The following is a 22,158-nucleotide window of genomic DNA, read 5'->3' as shown; positions in this document are numbered from 1 at the left end:
TTTTGGCAATTAGCATGCTAGCATATACCCATAGATTTCCATTAATTGTGCTAACGCTAGTTAGCATTGGCCCGCATCACTACCTCTTAACTTCCTTCATACTGGACACAGAGACATAAAAATGGTATCCACAAGTTCATCTGACTCTGGGGAAGTATCGCTGTAATATACTATACTTATTTGTATTGGTATCGTAGGTGTTTCTTACATGAATTACAGCAAGTGCTGTTTAGAAAATAGTTTTGTGCTAAAACAACTTGTGGCGCAACACTCCATTCTAAAAAATACATTATTAAGGTCTCAGCAAAAAAAAATCACACTGTTTTTAACAGTAAGTGCCGTTTAGACAGATTGTTGGCATGTGAAAAGATGTTTATGATGTTCCAAAAGTTACACCCTCCTTTCCCAAAACAAGTTTCTGAAATAAGCATAGAAAACATCTGCATGGAATCATAGATTTTATCTTTCTTTTTGTTTTTGTTGCTAAACATTCATATCCCAAACATACACTTCAATGTATATAGTGACACTCAAAAAAAAACACTTAATCAAGTAACAGTGAAGGCATTTAAGATTGGAGAGTGTGTGAACTGTCAAATTAATCTCTTAATAGATACACTGAAAACTATCAAAGCAGTTACTGAAAAACACAACAAATACCAGCGCGTTGAGACGTGTGTACTCTCCACACAAAATATCACTTTCATAGAAAGAATGCCTTTGTTACTGAGGAACTCTGCAACATCTCCGAACGTCATCAAATACAACGGTGTAATACTTCAAAATATACGAGACAAACCCAAGCTATAACAATAGAAATATATCCCATAAAGAAGCATTCATTTCATAACACAAACATTGTCAAAGGTAACCCATAAAACGTCTGCTAAAACATAGAATTGTGCTTTCAGTGCATATTAGTCTGTCTCCATCCAAAGGCTCCAGTGCTGTGTGCCCTGTGTGTCAGCAGCATCAACACTTTAGAAAGGCCTTCCATCGCCTTAAACCTCACTGCAGCCATCTGTATGTATGTCTAAAACATCGCCTGCTCAGATCACTTAAATCAATCTATTATCATACAGTATGCGTGTATCTAAGACTAGTGCCAGTTCCACTGGCAGCTCTGTGCAACATATTAGCGATCGACTCAATCTGTATCGCTGAAGCGTTACAGATTCCGCTAAATAAATGTAAAGGTAACTTCCGATTGGGCCGACATTTGCGGCGTTTAACGTGAATGCAGTCGTCTCCGCTAACGCGGGAAGGTTGCCTTTCAATTTCAAATCACGCCGTAACGCTGAACCTTCGTGACACGGCTTGAAGAGAGCCCTTAGTTCAAACTTAGCATAGCATGCATACACTATAACGTAAGGCCTTCCCAAACAGCAGGACACTCCAACATAGGGAGTGCATTATCACTCAAGCCAAATAACTAACTAACCTTACGACTACGCCCGTCTTCTTTCTCTTCACATTGTACTGTAAAAAGGCTGTACAGTCTGTATTGGAAAGTATGCCTAAATCGATCATGTGACGCAGTTCTTACTGATATATCAACGAAATTCTATTAAACCTGTGGAGCACTAAACAATGGAATATAATTCAGCATCAGTAGACACATAGTATAGTCATGAGTTAAGGCAGTACAAGCAATCATCATTGGAAGACCCATACAATTATTAAGCAATACAAAATATTGCTTACATCGATTCCAACGAATACAGTTGATTTCAAGTGATTTCTTTCCCGTCCAAAAGACACAAAGTGCATCGACCGTACCCGAAGTGTCTGTTGGTTATCGCCTTAATACCTGATAATACCACAGCTGTGGGAACTGTCCAATCAGAATCAGAGCAGCTCCTCAAGACGCACTTCAGTGATTGGTTGTTTCAGAGCAGCTCCTCAAGGCAGACCTCAGCGATTGGCTGTCTCCAGAAGCAGAAAGAACTGAATTCTGGGAAACTGAAGGTGGCGCTCTGCTCCTTACTGCGTAAAGGGAACACGTGCTCCACCAGTTCACTCAGTCGGCCGTAGCTACAGTGAAAGACAGGGAAAGGGTTAGATAACGGTTACTGTACTTACTGACCAAGGTCGGGATTCATTAAAAGGCACGTTGTCGACAAGCACACTGCACTAGACTTTGAAGGTAATATACACTTGAGCCTACATCCACAGTATTTTACCGTGAATGTGATCTCCGCGAACATCATTTAATGGGTGCATTAGTCGACAATTGAATCCGGCCAAAATACTCCCCAAGAAACCCACACTACTGACATACAGAGGGATAAACAGTCATTATGATTATAATCCTGTGAAGTCGCTACTTACGAAGTCTTATTGCCTTTCGTTTGCTCTAGGATGAGCTCTCCTTTGGGGTTGACTGTGAATATCCGACACACTGGGACACCCACTTGCTTGTAGGCAAACACATCCTGAGCCAAAAACAGAGGAGTAGTCTTAACAATCACCCTAATTCTGATCCTATTCCAAAATAAGTACACAATGAGAAGGTAAAACAAAGCTTACATTTGCTCTGTTCCCAAAGGCTGCGTAGAAGGGATGTGTGTTTGGGTAGAAGAGGTTCTTGATGTCTGTTAGGCATTCAATCTTGAACTTCTCTGGCTTCTTTTCAATCACCTCCCTGATAGAAGGTTAAGGAATCAAAAAGCCTTGAAATGTAACTATATTACAACGCTATTACTATTGCAAGCAGACTGAACCAAATAGCAACTGAAAGATCAGTTTTAACTATGAAAGGCGGAGAAGAGGAAAGAAAATGCATTGCAATCTAACCGTATTACAATGTTATTACAAATCCAAGCAGACTGAACCAACTGAGAAGTTAAGGGTGAGTTGTACCTGTGAAAAGCAGAAAAGAGGCTGCTAGGGGACAGCATGAGGGGTCCTCGAGGCAGGATGGTTCCCCGATCGTTCACCCAGTACAGGTACCCTCTGGTCATGTCTGCCATGCCGATTGCCCGCGCCGAACAGTACAGGAATTTGTAGCCATTCCTGAAGAAATGCACATTGAAGTATAACTGCAACATTAGATCCGTCTCCTATCCACGCTCTCAAATTTTTTTAGTTCTGGAATTGCATTTTTTTTAAATGTGAAACAGGAATGTGATTGGTAGTCATGCATTGACTAAGTGGTGGACGTGATAAATGGTAATTCTAGGGCCATATGTATCAAGCGACTCAAATAGGAGTGCTGACAAGGATCCGTTTAGCATTTTAGGTCGCAATGAATAAGATAACATGGACAGGGGGAACCTGATCCTAGATCAGCGCTCTTACTGTGAGACGCTTGATACATACGCAGGCCCTGGGCTAGGGCTTACTTACTCATGCACTGAGTGGTAGAGCTTAGCGATGCCTTGATGAGTCCAGTCTTTCCCGAGCTGAGGGAGAATTTGGCCAAACACGTCAGACCTAAGAAAAAGGAGCATTTGGTGAGACATAAACGCCCACACCAGTAGAAATCCACCTTTTTGTAGCTGAAAGACGATGGCCAGAGCTTAACCATGTTGCATACAGATTTAAGTCAATAAGTCAGCATTTTAGTCAAAGTATGATATATCTGGGCTTGATGTGACAAATCCAACCTGCCCACTTCGTGCAAATCTGTGTGAATGTGGCGTCATTTCCTATGATATGACATTAACATTATTTCAGGGCTGGGTTTTATTTGAATGTTACCACCCACCAGCATGGCATTGTTTATTAATCAGAAACAGCTGATTATTCCTCTTTACGACTGAGATGAGCTAAACAGCCATGGGTCCACAGAGCCATGGAGCAAATAAAAATAGGGGGTGCATTGGATAATTTGTCAATTTTTACTTTTTTTTTAATAGATAGTCTGTAATATATATATATTTTTAAATGACCAGTTTATAAATGATTGCGTGAAACTCGCTCCCCCCCAGTCACCCAAAGATGAATGGTTTTTACCACTAAAGTTTTGCTTCACTACACGCTCCACTGCTTTGATTGATGTAACGTTAGCTAGAAACCACAAGTGTCTATCCAGATAATGAAAAGTCACCCGCGAAAGAAAATTCAAGGAATTTTTACAGGACTCTTCGTAGTTATTGGGACAGTGAAGCATTTTTTTCTTCTTTTGGCTCTATTCTCCAAATGTTTTGATTTGAAATCATGCAATGACTATAAGGTTAAAGTGCATACTGCTTTAATTTGACCTATGAGAAGACACAAATAAACCGGTGCCCTAAAATGGTTCCCCTATGGCATCCCCTATGGCATCGCTCTCAAGAACCCTATATTTGGTTCCAACTTACACCTTTACATTTAAGAGTGTGGGATTGATACATCCATTTTTATAGTCGTAAACTAGCCATTGATTCTTGAAGAACCGCTTTGTTTGAATCCCAGATTTCCCCTTTAAGTGTAATTATGTGTAATTGTGTGTTTGGACAGAAGACCATTATCTGATTACCAGACAGACCTCCAACATCGAACAGAAGATAAGAGATTAAAAGATCCGGAGAGGATCTTAATCCCATATCAGATGTTGAGTCTCCTGAGAATCTGACTGCATCCCAAATGGCACCCTATTCCCTATATGGGTTCTGGTCCAAAAGGTTGACTTTTGGGATGCACCCTAGGAGTTAAGACTGAGGGGACTGACTGGGTAATGTAGTTAAACAGAATTGAAGGCCACTTTACTTGGTGATGGTGCCGTCGATGTCAGAGATGATGACTTTGTCATCCCAGTTCCACAGGTAGATGGTGCCCTCGCAGCGACACGTCCCCTGGTACTGGGTGGTGATGCTAAAAGTGACGTCATTAGGCCCCTCCCTCAGCTTCAGACTGACCTACAAGAAGACACAAATAAACTGGTGCCTGAGAGAGTGACATGAAGTGGTTTCCAAACTCTGCTGGGCACTGACAGGTGCTAACAAACAGAGTTGGACTGAGGGTGCACTTGCCCTCAATAGCCCTCAATTGTGCTGCCCATTCTGTCACAGAAGCTATGAGGGTAAGGATGCAAATATGTGCCCTCTATCCAACTCTGTGCCAATATCACTTTATAGTATTGAAATAATATAACTTTATAAGTTATAAGCTCTTTACTATCTGGTCAGACGAGAGGCGGAGAGACTTCATGTAGGAGTGCGAGCCAGTTGGTGCAGATAGCTCTGTGTGCATGTGCTCAGTAGGTGCCACTGTGTTGAGCTCTTTCGATTCTTCATCGCTGGAGGAGTCTTCTGCTGCTTTCTGCCTGCATGTCAAATAACAACAACCTCAGGTCAACATCAGACTTCCTAAAAACAGTATAAGATTAAACTAATGTGAGTAAAGATAAGGGGAGTGAGTAGTTATTCTGAAAATATAATGAGAGGAATGACGCTTCTCTAGACATCAGTTATTAAAATGAACATCCAGCGTTTGTATATGCTGCCGCTAGATGGCAGTATCCCAACACTGAATTGTCACCAAGCTTCATTTACTACTGAAAGAAAAAACACTGATGAGACTCCTAAACAGGGTCCCACATGCATGTTCTCAGGGGCATTTCCTATGAATCACTGTTTTTCCAGGGCTAATCTAGTTTCCCATTGGTTGGTGTCATGATGAATATGGGTGAGGCGGGTGACATCACTGTGTGAATAATTGGGCTTCCCCTTGTGAAACAATGCCAGGGAGGGGTGGTGGGGGACAGACAGGGTGAGACAGGGTGGTGCTAAGCTGACTCACTGTGGCACTGCTGGAATCTGTTGATCGAGGACATGGCTCTCTGTGTCTCTGTGTTGGGACTCGTGTCTGTCCATCTTGGCCTCTGAAGACTGGAGAGCGGAGCAGACAACATGAATCACCCGTTAATGAAACGTCATCATGTCAACACTGACTGTATATGGCCTAGTGTTTTTCCTTAATTAATAGTGGAATTACTGCCCATTTATTAAATGAAAAAATCCTTCCTAAGATTATGCAGTACAATTAGCACATGGTTCTCCTCACTCTGATTTGCTTAGGCTAATTTACAATGGAAATGCAAATCCAATGGGATTCACATGGGAACTATTTTCTGCCCACACAAACAAAGAGTCATGAGGAAAGAGAGGGTGAAAATCATGGACCATCTGTTTAAGGTTACAAATGACAGTATCAGGAAAGCAGTTCAGCTAGGGTTGATTTCATTACGGGTATTACAGAGTATCAATACCAGTGGACCTAAAGCGTACTGCAAAAACACCCCTTTGTCCCAAATGGCACCCTATTCCCTATATCAGGGGTACCTGATAATTAATTTTAGCCACCTGGTGTCCTAGGTCTAAATCAGTCCTTGATTGGAGGGGAACAATGAAAAAACACAGTGTGACTGACTTCGAGGTCCAGAGTTGAGTTTGAGAGCCCTATATAGTGCACTACTTTTGTGCACAGCCTTATTGGACCTAAGTAGTACACTGTATAAGGAATAGGGTACCATTTGGGTACCAGTCCTTACCTGTTTGACGCTGCTCTTCCTCCAGAACCACCAGCGGCCGGACTTCTTAGGCATCTTCTCTTTCACCCACGCCTCCTCTGTGGCCTTAGATACACATGAAGTATTTATGAGTACATGCACAGAATGTTGAAGTTCTAACATACATTAATAATGCATAACATGCGATCTACCTTGGGCAGGTTCTTCTGGAAAGCTTGCAAACTTAGTATCAATGGAGCTGCCAATGTCCAGTTGTAATATCTGTAAAAATAATAATAAAAAATAATATATATACAGTGGGGAGAACAAGTATTTGATACACTGCCGATTTTGCAGGTTTTCCTACTTACAAAGCATGTAGAGGTCTGTAATTTTTATCATAGGTACACTTCAACTGTGAGAGACGGAATCTAAAAAAATCCAGAAAATCACATTGTATGATTTCTAAGTAATTCATTTGCATTTTATTGCATGACATAAGTAATTTGATCACCTACCAACCAGTAAGAATTCCAGCTCTCACAGACCTGTTAGTTTTTCTTTAAGAAGCCCTCCTGTTCTCCACTCATTACTTGTATTAACTGCACCTGTTTGAACTCGTTACCTGTATAAAAGACACCTGTCCACACACTCAATCAAACAGACTCCAACCTCTCCACAATGGCCAAGACCAGAGAGCTGTGTATGGACATCAGGGCTAAAATTGTAGACCTGCACAAGACTGGGATGGGCTACAGGACAATAGGCAAGCAGCTTGGTGAGAAGGCAACAACTGTTGGCACAATTATTCGAAAATGGAAGAAGTTTAAGATGACGGTCAATCACCCTCGGTCTGGGGCTCCATGCAAGATCTCACCTCGTGGGGCATCAATGATCATGAGGAAGGTGAGGGATCAGCCCAGAACTACACGGCAGGACCTGGTCAATGACCTGAAGAGAGCTYGGACCACAGTCTCAAAGAAAACCATTAGTAACACACTACGCCGTCATGGATTAAAATCCTGCAGCGCACGCAAGGTCCCCCTGCTCAAGCCAGCGCATGTCCAGGCCCATCTGAAGTTTGCCAATGACCATCTTGATGATCCAGAGGAGGAATGGAAGAAGGTCATGTGGTCTGATGAGACAAAAATAGAGCTTTTTGGTCTAAACTCCACTCGCCGTGTTTGGAGGAAGAAGAAGGATGAGTACAACCCCAAGAACACCATCCCAACCGTGAAGCATGGAGGTGGAAACATCATTCTTTGGGGATGCTTTTCTGCAAAGGGGACAGGACGACTGCACCGTATTGAGGGGAGGATGGATGGGGCCATGTATTGCGAGATCTTGGCCAACAACCTCCTTCCCTCAGTAAGAGCATTGAAGATGGGTCGTGGCTGGGTCTTCCAGCATGACAACGACCCGAAACACACAGCCAGGGCAACTAAGGAGTGGCTCCGTAAGAAGCATCTCAAGGTCTGGAGTGGCCTAGCCAGTCTCCAGACCTGAACCCAATAGAAAATCTTTGGAGGGAGCTGAAAGTCCGTATTGCCCAGCGACAGCCCCGAAACCTGAAGGATCTGGAGAAGGTCTGTACGGAGGAGTGGGCCAAAATCCCTGCTGCAGTGTGTGCAAACCTGGTCAAGAACTACAGGAAACGTATGATCTCTGTAATTGCAAACAAAGGTTTCTGCACCAAGTATTAAGTTCTGCTTTTCTGATGTATCAAATACTTATGTCATGCAATAAAATGCAAATGAATTACTTAAAAATCATACAATGTGATTTTCTGGATTTTTGTTTTAGATTCCGTCTCTCACAGTTGAAGTGTACCTATGACACAAATTACAGACCTCTACATGCTTTGTAAGTAGGAAAACCTGCAAAATCGGCAGTGTATCAAATACTTATTCTCCCCACTGTATATAGTGCCTTCAGAAAGTATTCATATCCCTTGAATAATTCAACATTTTGTTGTGTTACAGCCTGAATTTTCATTAATTTACACACAATACCTTATGACAAAGCAGATTTTTTTTAGATTTTTTTAACTTGTTAACCCAATTTTGTCACGAATTTAGTGACATCCAATTGGTAGTTACAGTCTTGTCCCATCGCTGGAACTCCTGTACAGACTCGGGAGAGGCGAAGGTCGAGAGCCATGTGTCCTCCGAAACACGACCCTGCCAAGCAGCACTGCTTCTTGACACATTGCTCGCTTAACCCGGAAGCCAGCGGCGCCAATGTGTCAGAGGAAACGGCTGCGCCACTCGAGAGGCGGAAACCTGTTTTTAGATTTTTTTTCAAATGTATTGAAGTATTCACACCCCTGAGTCAATACATGTTAGAATCACTTTTGGCAGCAATTATAGCTGTGAGTCTTTCTGAGTAAGTCTCTAAGAGCTTTGCACATCTGGATTGTACAATAGTTACACACTATTCTTTGAAAGATTCTTCAAGCTCTGTCAAGTTGGTTGTTGATCATTGCTAGACTGTCATTTTCAAGTCTTGCCATAGATTTTCAAGCCGATTTAACATGATGCAGCCACTACCATGCTTGAAAATATGAAGAATGGTACTCAGTGATGTGTTGTGTTGGATTTGCCACAAACACTTTGTATTCAGGACATAAAGTTAATTTCTTTGCCACATTTTTTTCAGTTTTACTTTAGTGCTTTATTGCAAACACGATGCATGTTTTGGAATATTTTATTCTGTACAGGCTTCCTTCTTTTCACTCTGTTAATTAGGTTAGTATTGTGGAGTAACCACAATGTTGTTGATCCATCCTCAGTTTTCTCATATCACTGCCATTAAACTCTGTAACTGTTTTAAAGTCACCATTGGCCTGCTGTTGAAATTCCTCAGCGGTGTCCTTCCTCTCCGGCAACTGAGTTAGGAAGGACGGCTGTATGTTTGTAGTGACTGGTTGCGGCTCAGTTGGTAGAGCATGGTGCTTAGAACGCCAGGGTTGTCGGTTCAATTCCCACAGGGGGCCAGTAAAAAGAAGTATGACAATATATGCACTCACTACTGTGAGTTGTTCTGGATAAGAGTGTCTGCTAAATGACAATCATTTGTATGTATTAATAAAATATCCAAAGTGTAATTAATAACTTCACCATGCTCAAAGGGATATTCAGTGTTTGCTGTTCTATATTTTTACCCATCTACCAATAGTTGGCCTTCTTTGTGAGGCATTGGAAAACCTCCCTGGTCTTTGTGGTTGAATCTGTGTTTGAAATTCACTGCTTGACTGTGGGACCTTACAGATCATTTTATGTGTGGGGTACAGAGATAAGGTAGTCATTCAAAAATCATGGTAAACAATGTTATTGCACATAGAGTGAGTCCATGCAACTTATTCTCGGAGGACCTGAGCCCTAGGACCATGCCTCAGGACTACCTGGCATGATGACTCCTTGTTGTCCCCAGTCCACCTGGCCGTGCTGCTGCTCCAGTTTCAACTGTTCTGCCTGCGGCTATGGAACCCTGACCTGTTCACTGTGATTACTATTATTTGACCATGCTGGTCATTTATGAACATTTGAACATCTTGGCCATGTTCTGTTATAATCTCCACCTGGCACAGCCAGAAGAGGACTTGGCCACCCATCATAGCCTGGTTCCTCTCTAGGTTTCTTCCTAGGGGTTGGCCTTTCTAGGGAGTTTTTCCTAGCCACCATGCTTCTACACCTGCATTGCTTGCTGTTTGGGGTTTTAGGCTGGGTTTCTGTACAGCACTTTGATATATCAGCTGATGTAAGAAGGGCTATATAAATACATTTGATTTGATTATGTGACTTGTTGAGCACATTTTTACTCCTGAATTTATTTAGGCTTGCCATAACAAAGTGGTTGATATGCTAGACATTTCATTTTTGTTATTTTTTATTAATTTGCAAAAACATAATTCCACTTTGACATTATGGGGTATTGTGTTTAGGCGAGTGACGCAAAATCTCAATTTAATCAATTTTAAATTCAGGCTGTAAATTTGGAAAAAGTCAAGGGGTGTGAGTACTTTCTGAAGGAACTGTATAATAATATAATTGTGATTAGTTCAAGGAAATCTACAAATTGTGATCTTCTGTTCAAAATGTCAGTCTAAGAATTATTATGATGCAGTAATATGAATTAATATGAGTAGGACGGCTGAACGACTCACCGGTTTGAAATTCTAACAACCAAATTGGGATTGTCGATGATTGCTGGATTTTCAGCAAATTCATGATATGTGATGATGTGCTCCATGAATTTCTCTGCAATAAAAGTATCATAGCATTTGCATCTTCAAGGTATCCTAATCTGCTCATCATTATAGCATATCTATTGTCATATAATATAATATAACACATTATTATTTGTGGCATTGTGAGTAACAGTGTACTACGGTAGTTAGTTATTTGCATACTTATCAAAGTGAAGCCCTAGGTTGTATCCCAAATGGCACCCTATTCCCTACAGTGCCTGGCCAAAAGTAGTGCACTATATAGGAAATAGGGTTCAATTTAGGACACATCCCTAGTCACTATAACATAATACTTACATACAGTAGGACACCTTACCTTTGGATATTTCAGAGTTCTCTCCGACCCCTCCACAGAGAGACAGGGTGATGTCTGGTAGATCCCCAGCCGAGTCAGACAGACACTCTGTCCCGCTGTCGGCCGCTGCACTGCCCACAGACTGGGGAGACTGGGACCCATCGCACCGGCCAACCTCCACCCAGTGCTTAGGGATGGTCTCGGACTCACTGCAACACACACACACACACAACCACAGACTGATCAGTCACTGCAACACAACTCTATGGGCCCTGGTCAAAAGTAGTGCGTTATAAAGGGAATACTGTGCCTATAAAGGGAATAGGGCTTCAATACATGGGATGAAAGGCATGATGAGGTACCTCTTGGGAGCTAAGTAGCGCGCAACGACGTCAGGCTCCATAGCATTCAGGTCGTCCAGGTAGATATCCTCAGGCCCCTGGTGCTGACTCCTCTTCCTCACACCTTCGTCACACACAGACGAATAATCAGAATTCACTTAAACCATTCACAGCCCAATTCAGCCCGAGTGTGCATCCTAAATGGTACCCTAAATGGTACCCTAGTGCACTACTTTTGACCAGCTCTCTGGACAAAAATAGTGCACTATAGAAAATAGGCTGCCATTTGAGACACAGACTGAGAGAGTGGCAAGTGAGAACTTCCCAGACCTCACAGAGCAAAGCACATCTTTCATGTTAGCGATCTCTGACACACTGCTCTACCAAACAATGTCCGGGTGTAGTCAATAACACTGTCTGAACCCTTAAGGCTCGCGCACATAGCACCGAATGTGGATCACATTTTTGTCTGCTGATCGTTCAGCGCGCTGTGTTTTAGGGACCACCAGCTGTAGACCTTTGACTGACGACATTATCACACAATATTACATGTAAAATTGGTGCACATGCAAATTTAGGCAGGCACTCTGTTCAGAGGTTCTAAGTACTCTCGGCCGGGTCATTCCTACTGTGATGTGTCTTTTCTGTACCCAGGAAATATCATTTCTTATTTGGTGTAAAATGTGGATTCCAAAAGGCTTTACCTTAAAAATAACAAAATATGGATCTTGAAAGGGAATTTTATCAATTTTTAACACTTTTTTTCAGCGAATGTAGGAGTTTTTGCCATGTTCCCGGGTTATTATTCATCAACTTCCACAAGAAATATAAGCCATAAAATTATAAATTATAAAATACTTAATCTTTCATCACTGTTTTATAGACCTAGTTAAATTCTCTCTCATCAATGTTTTCTTTTCATGATGTTTGTATTTATTATTTTCTGTTAGATTTTCTGTTTGTCCCTGATATCACTTTCCACCCTGTTAGTTATTGTAATTCTTCTTTAAGAAAACAACCCCTTCCTACAATGACACCACATTCAGGAAGAGTCATAATTTCTTTGGTGGGAGGCTAAATAAATGTTGCAAGGCTAAATAAATACAAACACTCAGTTTTATCTATTTGTCCATGTTTCATGTTGTTAGTCTATATGTCCCACTCGTACATTTTCACCCTGTCAGGCAAAATTATAGAGAAAATTAACAAAAAAACAAAAACAAAAAAAATATATATGTTTGATAGTGATGTTGAAATCCAGCTCACCATTATGGTAGCTCAATCTTGCTCACTCACAGAGCTATGGCTAATTTAGGTTTATGTTCTACCCTGTTAGGATTATGCATTATGTATTATGTACCTGACAGGTTGGAAAATGCACCTAAAATATGTTGCCCCAAAATATTTTCTGAAAGCCAAACATGTCTTTTTTCTGATATATTATATTTTTTCTGATATACTTTCCCCCCCCCAAATGTTATGAGGTCTGGTAGGAATGACCCGGCCAGCACACGCTATTGGTGTGTCTGAGGCCTTACTCATGACTAAGCCATTTCCTCTCTGTTGCCATCAGACCATTCTGTAGTGATAGAGCTATGAGGTACTTAAAATAAGGGACATAAAACATCATATAGGGGACATAAAACATCAAATAGAGGACATAAAAGTAACGTAAAGCATTTGTTCATACTAGCTGTCATTAACAACAGAGGGCTATGGAATGCCAACATCCGGCACATTGTGCTGCCGTAAGCAAGTAAGTGTCCTTATAAATGGCCTAGATCATGTGTTATACTTGATCAATAAGTTATTTATATAAACCGTCTATGCATACTTTCGATTTGGTTTTTTAAATACTTTCGGTTGCTATTTAAAGCACAATTAGTACCTCTCCTCTTGGAGGGGGAGTCAGTCTTGGAGCCGATGGACCCCAGGTCCCCGGCCATGCAACTGGCCCCACCGGCAGTAGAGCCACTGTCCTTCTGGCTGGAATCAAGCACACTGGGAGGAGTCCAAGTCCAAGTGCCCCTCCGTTCAGGCTTGGACGGGATACAGAGGTCTGGACTGGGCTCCGACGTTAGAGCACCTGGTTCTGGTTTGAGGGGACACGGTTCAGGTTGGGGTGGGCAATGGTCATGAATAGGTTTGGGGGGATGTTGGGGTTCCGATAGAGAGTCGGGTGAGTGGTGTTTTGAGCTGAGGGTATTTTGTTTGGGGGTCCGGGGCTCTGGTTTGACGATGGCAGGTCCACACACCGGGTCCAGAGAGGTGTGCAGGCCCCCAGCCTCCACCTCCATGGCCTCAGAGCTGAGGATGACCCTGAAGTGTGTGCTCTCTGACGGGGTGATAGTCATCGTCTTAGGCAGCTCCGAGGGCTCTTTCTTACTGACCTGGACAAGAGTCAATATGAAATCAGTTTGGCATGTTTCCATCTCTATATAGGGAATGTAATGCCATTTGAAACACAAGATCTAGGCCTTACCCTGGTGGATTCTGGGAACTCTCCCCAGGACCACTGCATGTGTGACTCTGCTCTGAGCATGCTTTCTGATAACTTCACCATCAGCTCCGAGTCGCTCTTTGGAGACATGGGCTCTGACAGGGATCTGTTACAATCGAGAAAACAGCACAACACTTACACAACATGTATTCACAGCTCCACAGGACTATTCTATCAATGTTCTGCTACCATTTTAATTAATATCCACCTAAGCTGAGATTCAATCCAAGGCGTGTTATAGAGCAATACACTGGACATCTGACTATGCGCCTTTTAAGATATCTGAAGCTTGAGCCGACGTCAGGGACATTACCTTCAAAATTAAAGGCTCAATGACGGCTGTCCAGTGTACTGCTCTATAACACACCTTAGATCAGTGCTCTCCAACCGTGTTCCTGGAGAACTACCCTCCTGTAAGTGTTCAATCGAACCCTAGTTGTAACTAACCTGATTCAGCTTATTAACCAGCTAATTATTAGAATCAGGTGTGCTAGATTAACTACGTTTTCTTTTTTGTTAAGTCCTAAGGAAATAAAAAATCTTCCTAATGACCCTGACTGTTTGCATGATTTGTGTAAATATTTGAATAGGAAGTTATTGACTGAGCGACTGAGTGAGGGGGTCATACCTGTGGCTGTCGCTGGGAGACCAGTCTCCATCAGAGAAGGGGTAGCTGTCCAAGGAGTGGAGGGTGGGGTGCTGCCTGTGTTCCACTGTGTCCTTCACTGTAGAGAACAAGGGAGCCCTGAGGGAATGAAGAATATCCCCCATTGACCACAGTGTTAACACTCCCTATCCTCTACACACACTGTGCTGAACAGACCCACCCAGACCCAACCTGAGTGTACCCATGGAGTCATTGAGCTCCCGTCAGCCCACTCTGTCTGTCCCATTAGCTGGGGGGGGGGGGGGGGGGTCAGCATCTAGGGGAAACTTCACCCTACACCTCTGTCCATTTACCTGCCGTTGTTTTGTGTACCGTGCTCCTCGTCTGAGCTCAGTTCACAGACCTCCTCACCACCAGCAGTGGAGGCCTGTTGCTCCTCCTTCCGGGGGTCTGCTTTGTGCTTCTTCCTACGTCTCTTCTTCTTCTTCCCTGCTGTGGTGCTGGAGGGAAGGAGGGGGGTGGAGGAGGCTGGGTTTTGTGAGTCCCCCTGGGGCGGCTGCAGCCCACCCTCCAGGCCCGACTCCCCAGCTCTGGACTCTCTGCCCCTCCCCAGAGCCTCCTCTGTGGGGATTGGCGACGTCACAAGGTGGGCAGGGATTATCTCCTGGGTCGGGGTGACAAAGAGACGACGAGTCACAACAAGATCACGTTATAGACTACGTCCCCAATGGCACCCTATCCCCTACGTGGTGCACTACTTTTGCTCAAAAGAAGTGCACGTTTTAGGCAATAGGGAGCCATTTGGGACACAAACACAGTCAGTAATAAGCTGTGTCAACAGTGGTTGTCATGAAACTGATAAAAAAAAACTCACATTATGCTGCTCGGTTTCCTGAACAAAGAAGGCCTCTCCGTTGTCCCCCAGCTTCATGTGCAACTCCACTGGTTCTCCATTGATCTCAATGTCAATCTGCAGAGGGAAAGGACAGGTCAGGCATCCATTTATGGAAGAACTCTGGGGCCATATGTATGAAGCGTCTCAGACTACGAGTGCTGATTTAGGATCAGTTTTGCCCATGGACAGGGGGGCACTCCTACTCCAAGAAGCTTGATACATACAACCTTTATAATAACCAAGGCATTTATATTGAACAAAAATATTAAAATGCAACATGCAACAATTTCAAAGATTTTACTGAGTTGATTGAAACAAATTCATCTGGTGTGACCACCATTTGCCTCATGCAGCGTGACACGTCTGATCAGGCTGTTGATTGTGGTCTGTGGAATGTTGTCCCACTCCTCTTCAATGCTGTGAAACTGGAACACACTGTCGTACACGTCGATCCAAAGCATCCCAAACTTGCTCAATGGGTGACATGTCTGGTGAGTATGCAGGCCATGGAAGAACTGGTACATTTTCAGCTTCCAGGAATTGTGCAGAGATCCTTGCGACATGGGGCGTTGCATTACCATGCTGAATTACACTGCTGCTACTCGCTGTTTATTATCTATGCATAGTCACTTTACAAATGATCTTGACTAACCTGTACCCCCGCACATTGACTTGGTACCGGTACCCTCTGTATATAGCCTCCTATTGTTATGTACATTTCTTGTGTTACTTTTTGATTGATTCGATTTTTTTGACTTTAGTTTATTTAGTAAATGTTTTATTAACTGTATTTCTTGAACTGCATTGTTGGTTAAGGGCTGGTAAGTAAGCATTTCACAGTATTGTATTCGGCGCATGTGACAAATAACATTTGTTTTGATTTGAAACATGAGGTGATGGCGGCGGATGAATGGCATGACAATGGGCCTCAGGATCTCATCACAGTATTTCTGGGCATTCAAATTGCCATTGATAAAATACAATTGTGTTTGCTGTCTGTAGCTTATGGCTGCCCATACCATAACCCCCACTGCCACCATGGGGCACTCTGTTCACAATGTTGACATCAGAAAACCGCTCGCCCACACGACGCCAAACACGTGGTCTGCGGTTGTGAGGCCAGTTGGACGTACTGCCAAATTCTCTAAAACGATGTTGGAGGCGGCTTGTGGTAGAGAAATGAATATTCAATTCTCTAGCAACAGCTCCGGTGGACAATCCTGCAGTCAGCATGCCAATTGCACACTCCCTCAAAACGTAAGACATTTGTGGCATTGTGTTGTGTGACAAAACTGCACATTTTAGAGTGGCCTTTTATTGTCTCAGCACAAGGTGCACCTGTGTAATAATCATGATGTTTAATCAGCTTCTTGATATGCCACACCTGTCAGGTGGATGGATTATCTTGGCAAAGGAGAAATGCTCACTAACAGGGATGTAAACCAAAAAACAATATTAAGTTAAATATACTTTTTGTGCATACGGAACATTTCTGGGATGTTTTCTTTCAGCTCATGAAACATGGGACCAACACTTTACATGTTGCGTTTATATTTTTTGTTCAGTGTATAAACAGTTCGCTCACAATGTTCAGTACCAGTCAAAAGTTGACACACCTACTCATTCAAGGGTTTTTCTTAATTTTTAAAAACTATTTTCTACATTGTAGAATAATAGTGAAGACTTCAAAAATATGAAATAACACATATGGAATCATGTAGTAAAAATATATTTTATATTTGAGATTCTTCAAAGTAGCCACCCTTTTCTTGATGACAGATTTGCACACACTTGTCATTCTCTTAACCAGCTTCATGAGGTAGTCACCTGGAATGCATTTCAATTAACAGGTGTGCCTTGCTAAAAGCTAATTTGTGGAATTTCTTTCCTTCTTAATGCGCCAATCAGTTGTGTTGTGACAAGGTAGGGATGGTATACAGAAGATAGCCCTATTTGGTTTTATCTCAAATAAGCAAAGAGAAATGACAGTCCATCATTACTTTAAGACATGAAGGTCAGTCAATGCGGAAAATTTGAAGAACTTCTAAAGTTTCTTCAAGTGCAGTCGCAAAAACCATCAAGCGCTATGATGAAACTGGCGCTCATGAGGACCGCTCTCATAACTGTACCTCAGATTGCAGCCCAAATAAATGCTTCACAGAGTTCAAGTACCAGACACATCTCAACATTAACTGTTCAGAGGAGACTGAGTGAATCAGGCCTTCATGGTCGAATTGCTGCAAAGAAACCATTACTAAAGGACACAACAATAAGAAGAGAATTGCTTGGGCCAAGAAACACGAGCAATGGACATTAGACCAATAGAAATATGTCCTTTGGTCTGATGAGTCCAAATTTGAGATTTTTAGTTCCAACTGCCGTGTCTTTGGAGACGCGGAGTATGTGAACGGATGATCTCCGCATGTGTGGTTCCTACCTTGAAGGAGGTGTGATGGTGTGGGGGTGATTTGCTAGTGACACTGTCAGTGATTTATTTAGAATTCAAGGCACACTTAACCAGCCTTAACACTTAACCAACCACAGCATTCTGCAGCGATACGCCATCCCATCTGGTTTGCATTTAGTGAAACTATCATTTGTTTTTCAACAGGACAATGACCCAAAACACACCTCCAGGCTATGTAAGGGCTATTTGACCAAGAAGGAGAGTGATGGAGTGCCGCATCAGATGACCGGGCTTCCACAATCACCCGACCTCAACCCAATTGAGATGGTTTGGGATGAGTTGGACTGCAGAGCGAAGGAAAAGCAGCCAACAAGTGCTCAGCATATGTGGGAACTCCTTCAAGACTGTTGAAAAAGCATTCCTCATGAAGCTGGTTGAGAGAATGCCAAGACTGTGCAAAGCTGTCATCAAGGGAAAGGGTGGCTACTTTAAAGAATCTAAAATCTAAAATATATTTTGATTTGTTTAACACTCTTTTGGTTACTACATGATTCCATATGTGTTATTTCATAGTTTTGATGTCTTCACTATTATTCTACAATGTGGAAAATAGTAAAAAATAAAAAAAAACTTGAATGAGTAGGTGTGTCCAAACTTTTGACTGGTACTGTATTAGTGTGTTTGCGTCAGCAAGACCACTGTAAATATTCAACATACTTATTATTGTGTGCTTGCATGCACAAAACAACAATGTGCTGTATGTAGACTAACACCATGATATGGTTAATGAAAGCAAACTGGGCCAGATGATTACCTGCTTGCAGTCTTAGGCTGCGTTTACACAAGCAGCACAATTCAGATTATTAAACATCTGATGTGAAAAGAACTGATGTGATTGGTCAAAAGACAATTAGTGGAAAAAACATCATAATTGGGCTGCCTGTGTAGACGCCGCCATAGGTCTCTGGTCAAAAGAAATGCACTATGTAGGAAATAGGATGCCACTTGGGACACAGACTGAGCGATAATGGTCTGTTTCAGTAAAGGAATGAAATGTTAAATGTTTTATGTAAAGGATAAAAAAACATGTATGTCCATCAATAATACAACCAGTGAAGTAGCTATATGAGTTTTCAAAGGATCTTATAAAAGATAGCATCATCACCAAATCCATTGCCTGATGCTGGGTCAATCCTCCCACACTGTTACGTCACATTCCTCTCTGTACTGTATCAAGGCCATCTCTCCTCCGCTATGCAGAGGAATATCTAAAACTGTGTTGCCATAGTGACTGAGGCGAGCGGTAGCAGTAGGGGCACAGTAGGGGTGGTACTCCTCCTGTCTGTGTCCCAAATGACACCCTATTACCTATTTAGTTCACTACTTTTGACCAGATCCCTGGTCAAAAGCAGTGCACTAAATAGGGAATCGGGTGCCATTTGAGATGCAACCCCAGTGTCTCGGGGATGATGAGCTGGGCTGGTCGTCCTCCCCCCATTCACTCTCAATTGCTCTCTCAGAAGGACTTCTTAATACCTGGATCTGTGTCAGGCAACATGAAAGGGCCCTAATTACACGTCAGTAATGGATGTGATAGAGCGAAAAAACAAATGGAACCCTGTCATACTAAACTGCCATTACATACCTAGACAAAGGTACTTGACCCTAGTTGCTCTGGATAAGAGCTTCTGCTAAAAATGTAAAATGGGTGGGTTTAGCTCTGGGAATTTTTTCACTGGGGTTACAAAATTCCATTAACTTTCCCAAAATTCCCATGTTTTTCAGAAATCCTGGTTGGAGGATTCTGTATTTCCTGCTTATTCCCTCCTAATTCCAGGAACCTTAAATGTTTTGCTAAATGATTGGAATTTTGCATCCCTACCTACCTATCACCGCAAGCGTTTTGGTCTGGAAATATTAGAGGCCCACCTGTTGGCCGCAGTAACAAAATTGTTGGTTCTCAAAGATGATCTTATTAAAAAATATATATGTCCTTTATCTTTTCTATGTAATTTATATCTGGTTTTAGTCATATAAGTTTACACTGAAAACGTTTTTACATCCTGAAAATAATTTTCTAAATATTATTATTATTTTTTTTTTTACTGTTTGGACATAGGCGGCACGAAAAAACAAATTTTCTATGCAGAAAAAACCCTGACCTCTCTTTCCCAAATATCCCCCGAACTCACCACTTTCTCCTTGGAGCGCAGCACTCCCAGTTTCCCGAAGCGTACATGGAAGGGGGAGCAGTGGAAGGTCCCGTCAGGCTGTCTGACCACCACCACGTCGATGCAGCCTGACAGTGTGGCCTGGTTAATGCCCTTATACAGCTCCTTCACTGTCACCAACACCTGGCCTGCCAGCTGGCCCACGTAGTTCATGGTGTCTACCTGTGGATAACACACACACAAAACCAAATGTAAAACTTAAATATAACATTTACATAAGTATTCAGACCCTTTAATCAGTACTTTGTTGAAGCACCTTTGGCAGCGATTACAGCATCGAGTCTTCTTGGGTGCCACGCTTGTAGTTGGTTGTAATTTTGGGTAGAGCAGACCTTTCCATATTTTTTGTTAGCTGCATGTATGACATAACTCCACCAGTCATATTTATGATATAATTTACAAAGATTATTACATTCATTTTTTTTATTTATGTTTTTTTTAATCAATTAGTATATTTGAGTTTAACCACAAATATTTGTTGTATTATTTGTTCTTTCTTTTCTGGTGGATTAAATAGACCAACCAACTTTCTATGGCTTGTTTAAAAATATTATTTCCTTTTCAAATAACTGAAAGTGAAAGGTTGTAATCTGAATAAAGGGACAAGGCCTTTTTTGAACATAGGGTGAGACATTCTTACTAATTTTCTAGAGAACCCATTTGGATTTAAGCATAATTTTATTTATGACTGAAGCCTTTAGTGAGACGTCTAATGCTTTAATATTTAATTATTTCTGCCCTCCGAATTCATATTCATTAAATAAATAGGCCCGTTTAATTTTGTCTGGCTTGCTGTTCCAAATAAAATTGAATATTTTTTTCTCATATAATATTACAAAAACTGTTTGCTATGTGTAGGCAAGACCATAAGCAAGTAGGTAAACTGTGATATGACTGAACAGTTAATCAGGATGATTTTTTCCACAAATAGAAAGGTATTTATCTTTCCATGGTAGCAAGATCTTATGTATTTTTGCAAATATTTGTTACTTTGGTTTCGGTCATTTCCTTTAATGCATTCAATATTATTATTCCAGTCTTCCTGTTCTCATTGTCGGAGTGGACACATTGTTTGTAGAGTGCACAACCTATGCTACACTTGTGAGAAACAAGTTCTGGTTTACTTAATTATATTTATGAGTTCTGACAATTTAGTCATTGTCTTTTGTTTGGAACGCTCCTGTCAATGTTGAGTAAGGACGCACGCGCATAGAAGTAGGCCTATAGTCTACCTGGCCTGCGCACAAATGTAGGCATATAAATGTGCCCATTTGGGGATCTGATAGTATTTCTGCATGGCTTAACGCACCACCAATATCTTTATTTATTTTATTTAACCTTTATTTAACTAGGCAAGTCAGTTAACAACCAATTCTTATTTACAATGACGGCCTACCCTGGCCAAACCCCAACCCGGACGACGCTGGGCCAATTGTGCGCCGCCCCATGGAACTCCCAATCACGACTGGTTGTGATACAGCCTGAAATCTAACCAGGATCTGTAGTGACGCCTCTAGCACTGAGATGCAGTGCCTTAGACTGCTGCGCCACTCGGGAGCTTTGCAGGCGTGGTCCCCTTGCCCCTTGCCACTCGGGAGCCCACTAATTACATGTGGAGCTTCTCAAAGAAATGTTTTCTTCATCTCAAACAGCAAGCAAACAAAGTCTGTTTTTACATCCGTTGAGAATTCCAATAGATCCTCAATGTAATTGAAAAATCTTTCCAGCTCTCTCCCTTTCGATAACCACTCAGCCTGAAAGGGAAAGTTTCATGCTCTGATCCAGTGGAAACATCATAAAATAGGCTTCTTATCAGTGCTTGACTTGGACTGAAATAGGTTCCGGTACTAATTTTGGGTGATTGTACTGTTTATATTTAGGTGCAGGAGCTCCACAATACTTTTGAACTAATATTGTATGAGAGGAACAGGAGCTCAAGCAGTAGAACATTTGAGGTGTCGGTACTCAGCTCTGGTGAGCTCCTGCCCAAGTCAAGCACTGCTTCTTATCCCTTGCGCAAATAGCCTACAGTTGTGTCTGTCCCGAGCTCATTGGAGCAGAAAACTTCTTGAGCAGGACCCAAGTTAATAGTTAATACAATGTTTCAAATTCGTATGCAGACAGGCCATGTGTAGCCAATGTGATTTATAGGATATTTATTTTTATCAGGATATTTTCTACTTGCAGGCTGCAATGTTTT

At 42.0% G+C, this 22,158-nt stretch overlaps 1 protein-coding gene across 2 annotated transcripts in view; it reads right to left on the bottom strand.

Moving 5' to 3' along the window:
* Window positions 1–441: 441 nt before the first annotated feature.
* LOC111953280 (phosphatidate phosphatase LPIN2) overlaps window positions 442–22,158 on the bottom strand; it is a 39,978-nt gene continuing 18,261 nt past the window's right edge. For both annotated transcript variants that reach the window (XM_023972456.2, XM_023972455.3), the window contains exons 2-20: window positions 19,920–20,120; window positions 15,300–15,395; window positions 14,779–15,089; window positions 14,447–14,563; window positions 13,801–13,924; window positions 13,207–13,708; window positions 11,340–11,442; window positions 10,999–11,186; window positions 10,599–10,692; window positions 6,646–6,715; window positions 6,476–6,559; window positions 5,725–5,813; window positions 5,101–5,248; window positions 4,693–4,841; window positions 3,349–3,435; window positions 2,863–3,015; window positions 2,530–2,644; window positions 2,332–2,435; window positions 442–2,034 (exon numbers count right to left, since the gene is read on the bottom strand). In XM_023972456.2, coding sequence (XP_023828224.1) covers window positions 1,890–2,034; window positions 2,332–2,435; window positions 2,530–2,644; window positions 2,863–3,015; window positions 3,349–3,435; window positions 4,693–4,841; window positions 5,101–5,248; window positions 5,725–5,813; window positions 6,476–6,559; window positions 6,646–6,715; window positions 10,599–10,692; window positions 10,999–11,186; window positions 11,340–11,442; window positions 13,207–13,708; window positions 13,801–13,924; window positions 14,447–14,563; window positions 14,779–15,089; window positions 15,300–15,395; window positions 19,920–20,111 — 2,871 coding nt within the window. In that variant the 5' untranslated portion in view covers window positions 20,112–20,120 and the 3' untranslated portion in view covers window positions 442–1,889. The remainder of the gene's footprint in view (window positions 2,035–2,331; window positions 2,436–2,529; window positions 2,645–2,862; window positions 3,016–3,348; window positions 3,436–4,692; window positions 4,842–5,100; window positions 5,249–5,724; window positions 5,814–6,475; window positions 6,560–6,645; window positions 6,716–10,598; window positions 10,693–10,998; window positions 11,187–11,339; window positions 11,443–13,206; window positions 13,709–13,800; window positions 13,925–14,446; window positions 14,564–14,778; window positions 15,090–15,299; window positions 15,396–19,919; window positions 20,121–22,158) is intronic.

The sequence above is a fragment of the Salvelinus sp. IW2-2015 genome, linkage group LG27 (genome assembly GCF_002910315.2).
Source record: "Salvelinus sp. IW2-2015 linkage group LG27, ASM291031v2, whole genome shotgun sequence".
NCBI lineage: Eukaryota > Metazoa > Chordata > Actinopteri > Salmoniformes > Salmonidae > Salvelinus > Salvelinus sp. IW2-2015.
The sequence above is the reverse complement of the archived record's forward strand: the minus strand, read 5'-3'. Positions and strand labels throughout refer to the sequence as shown.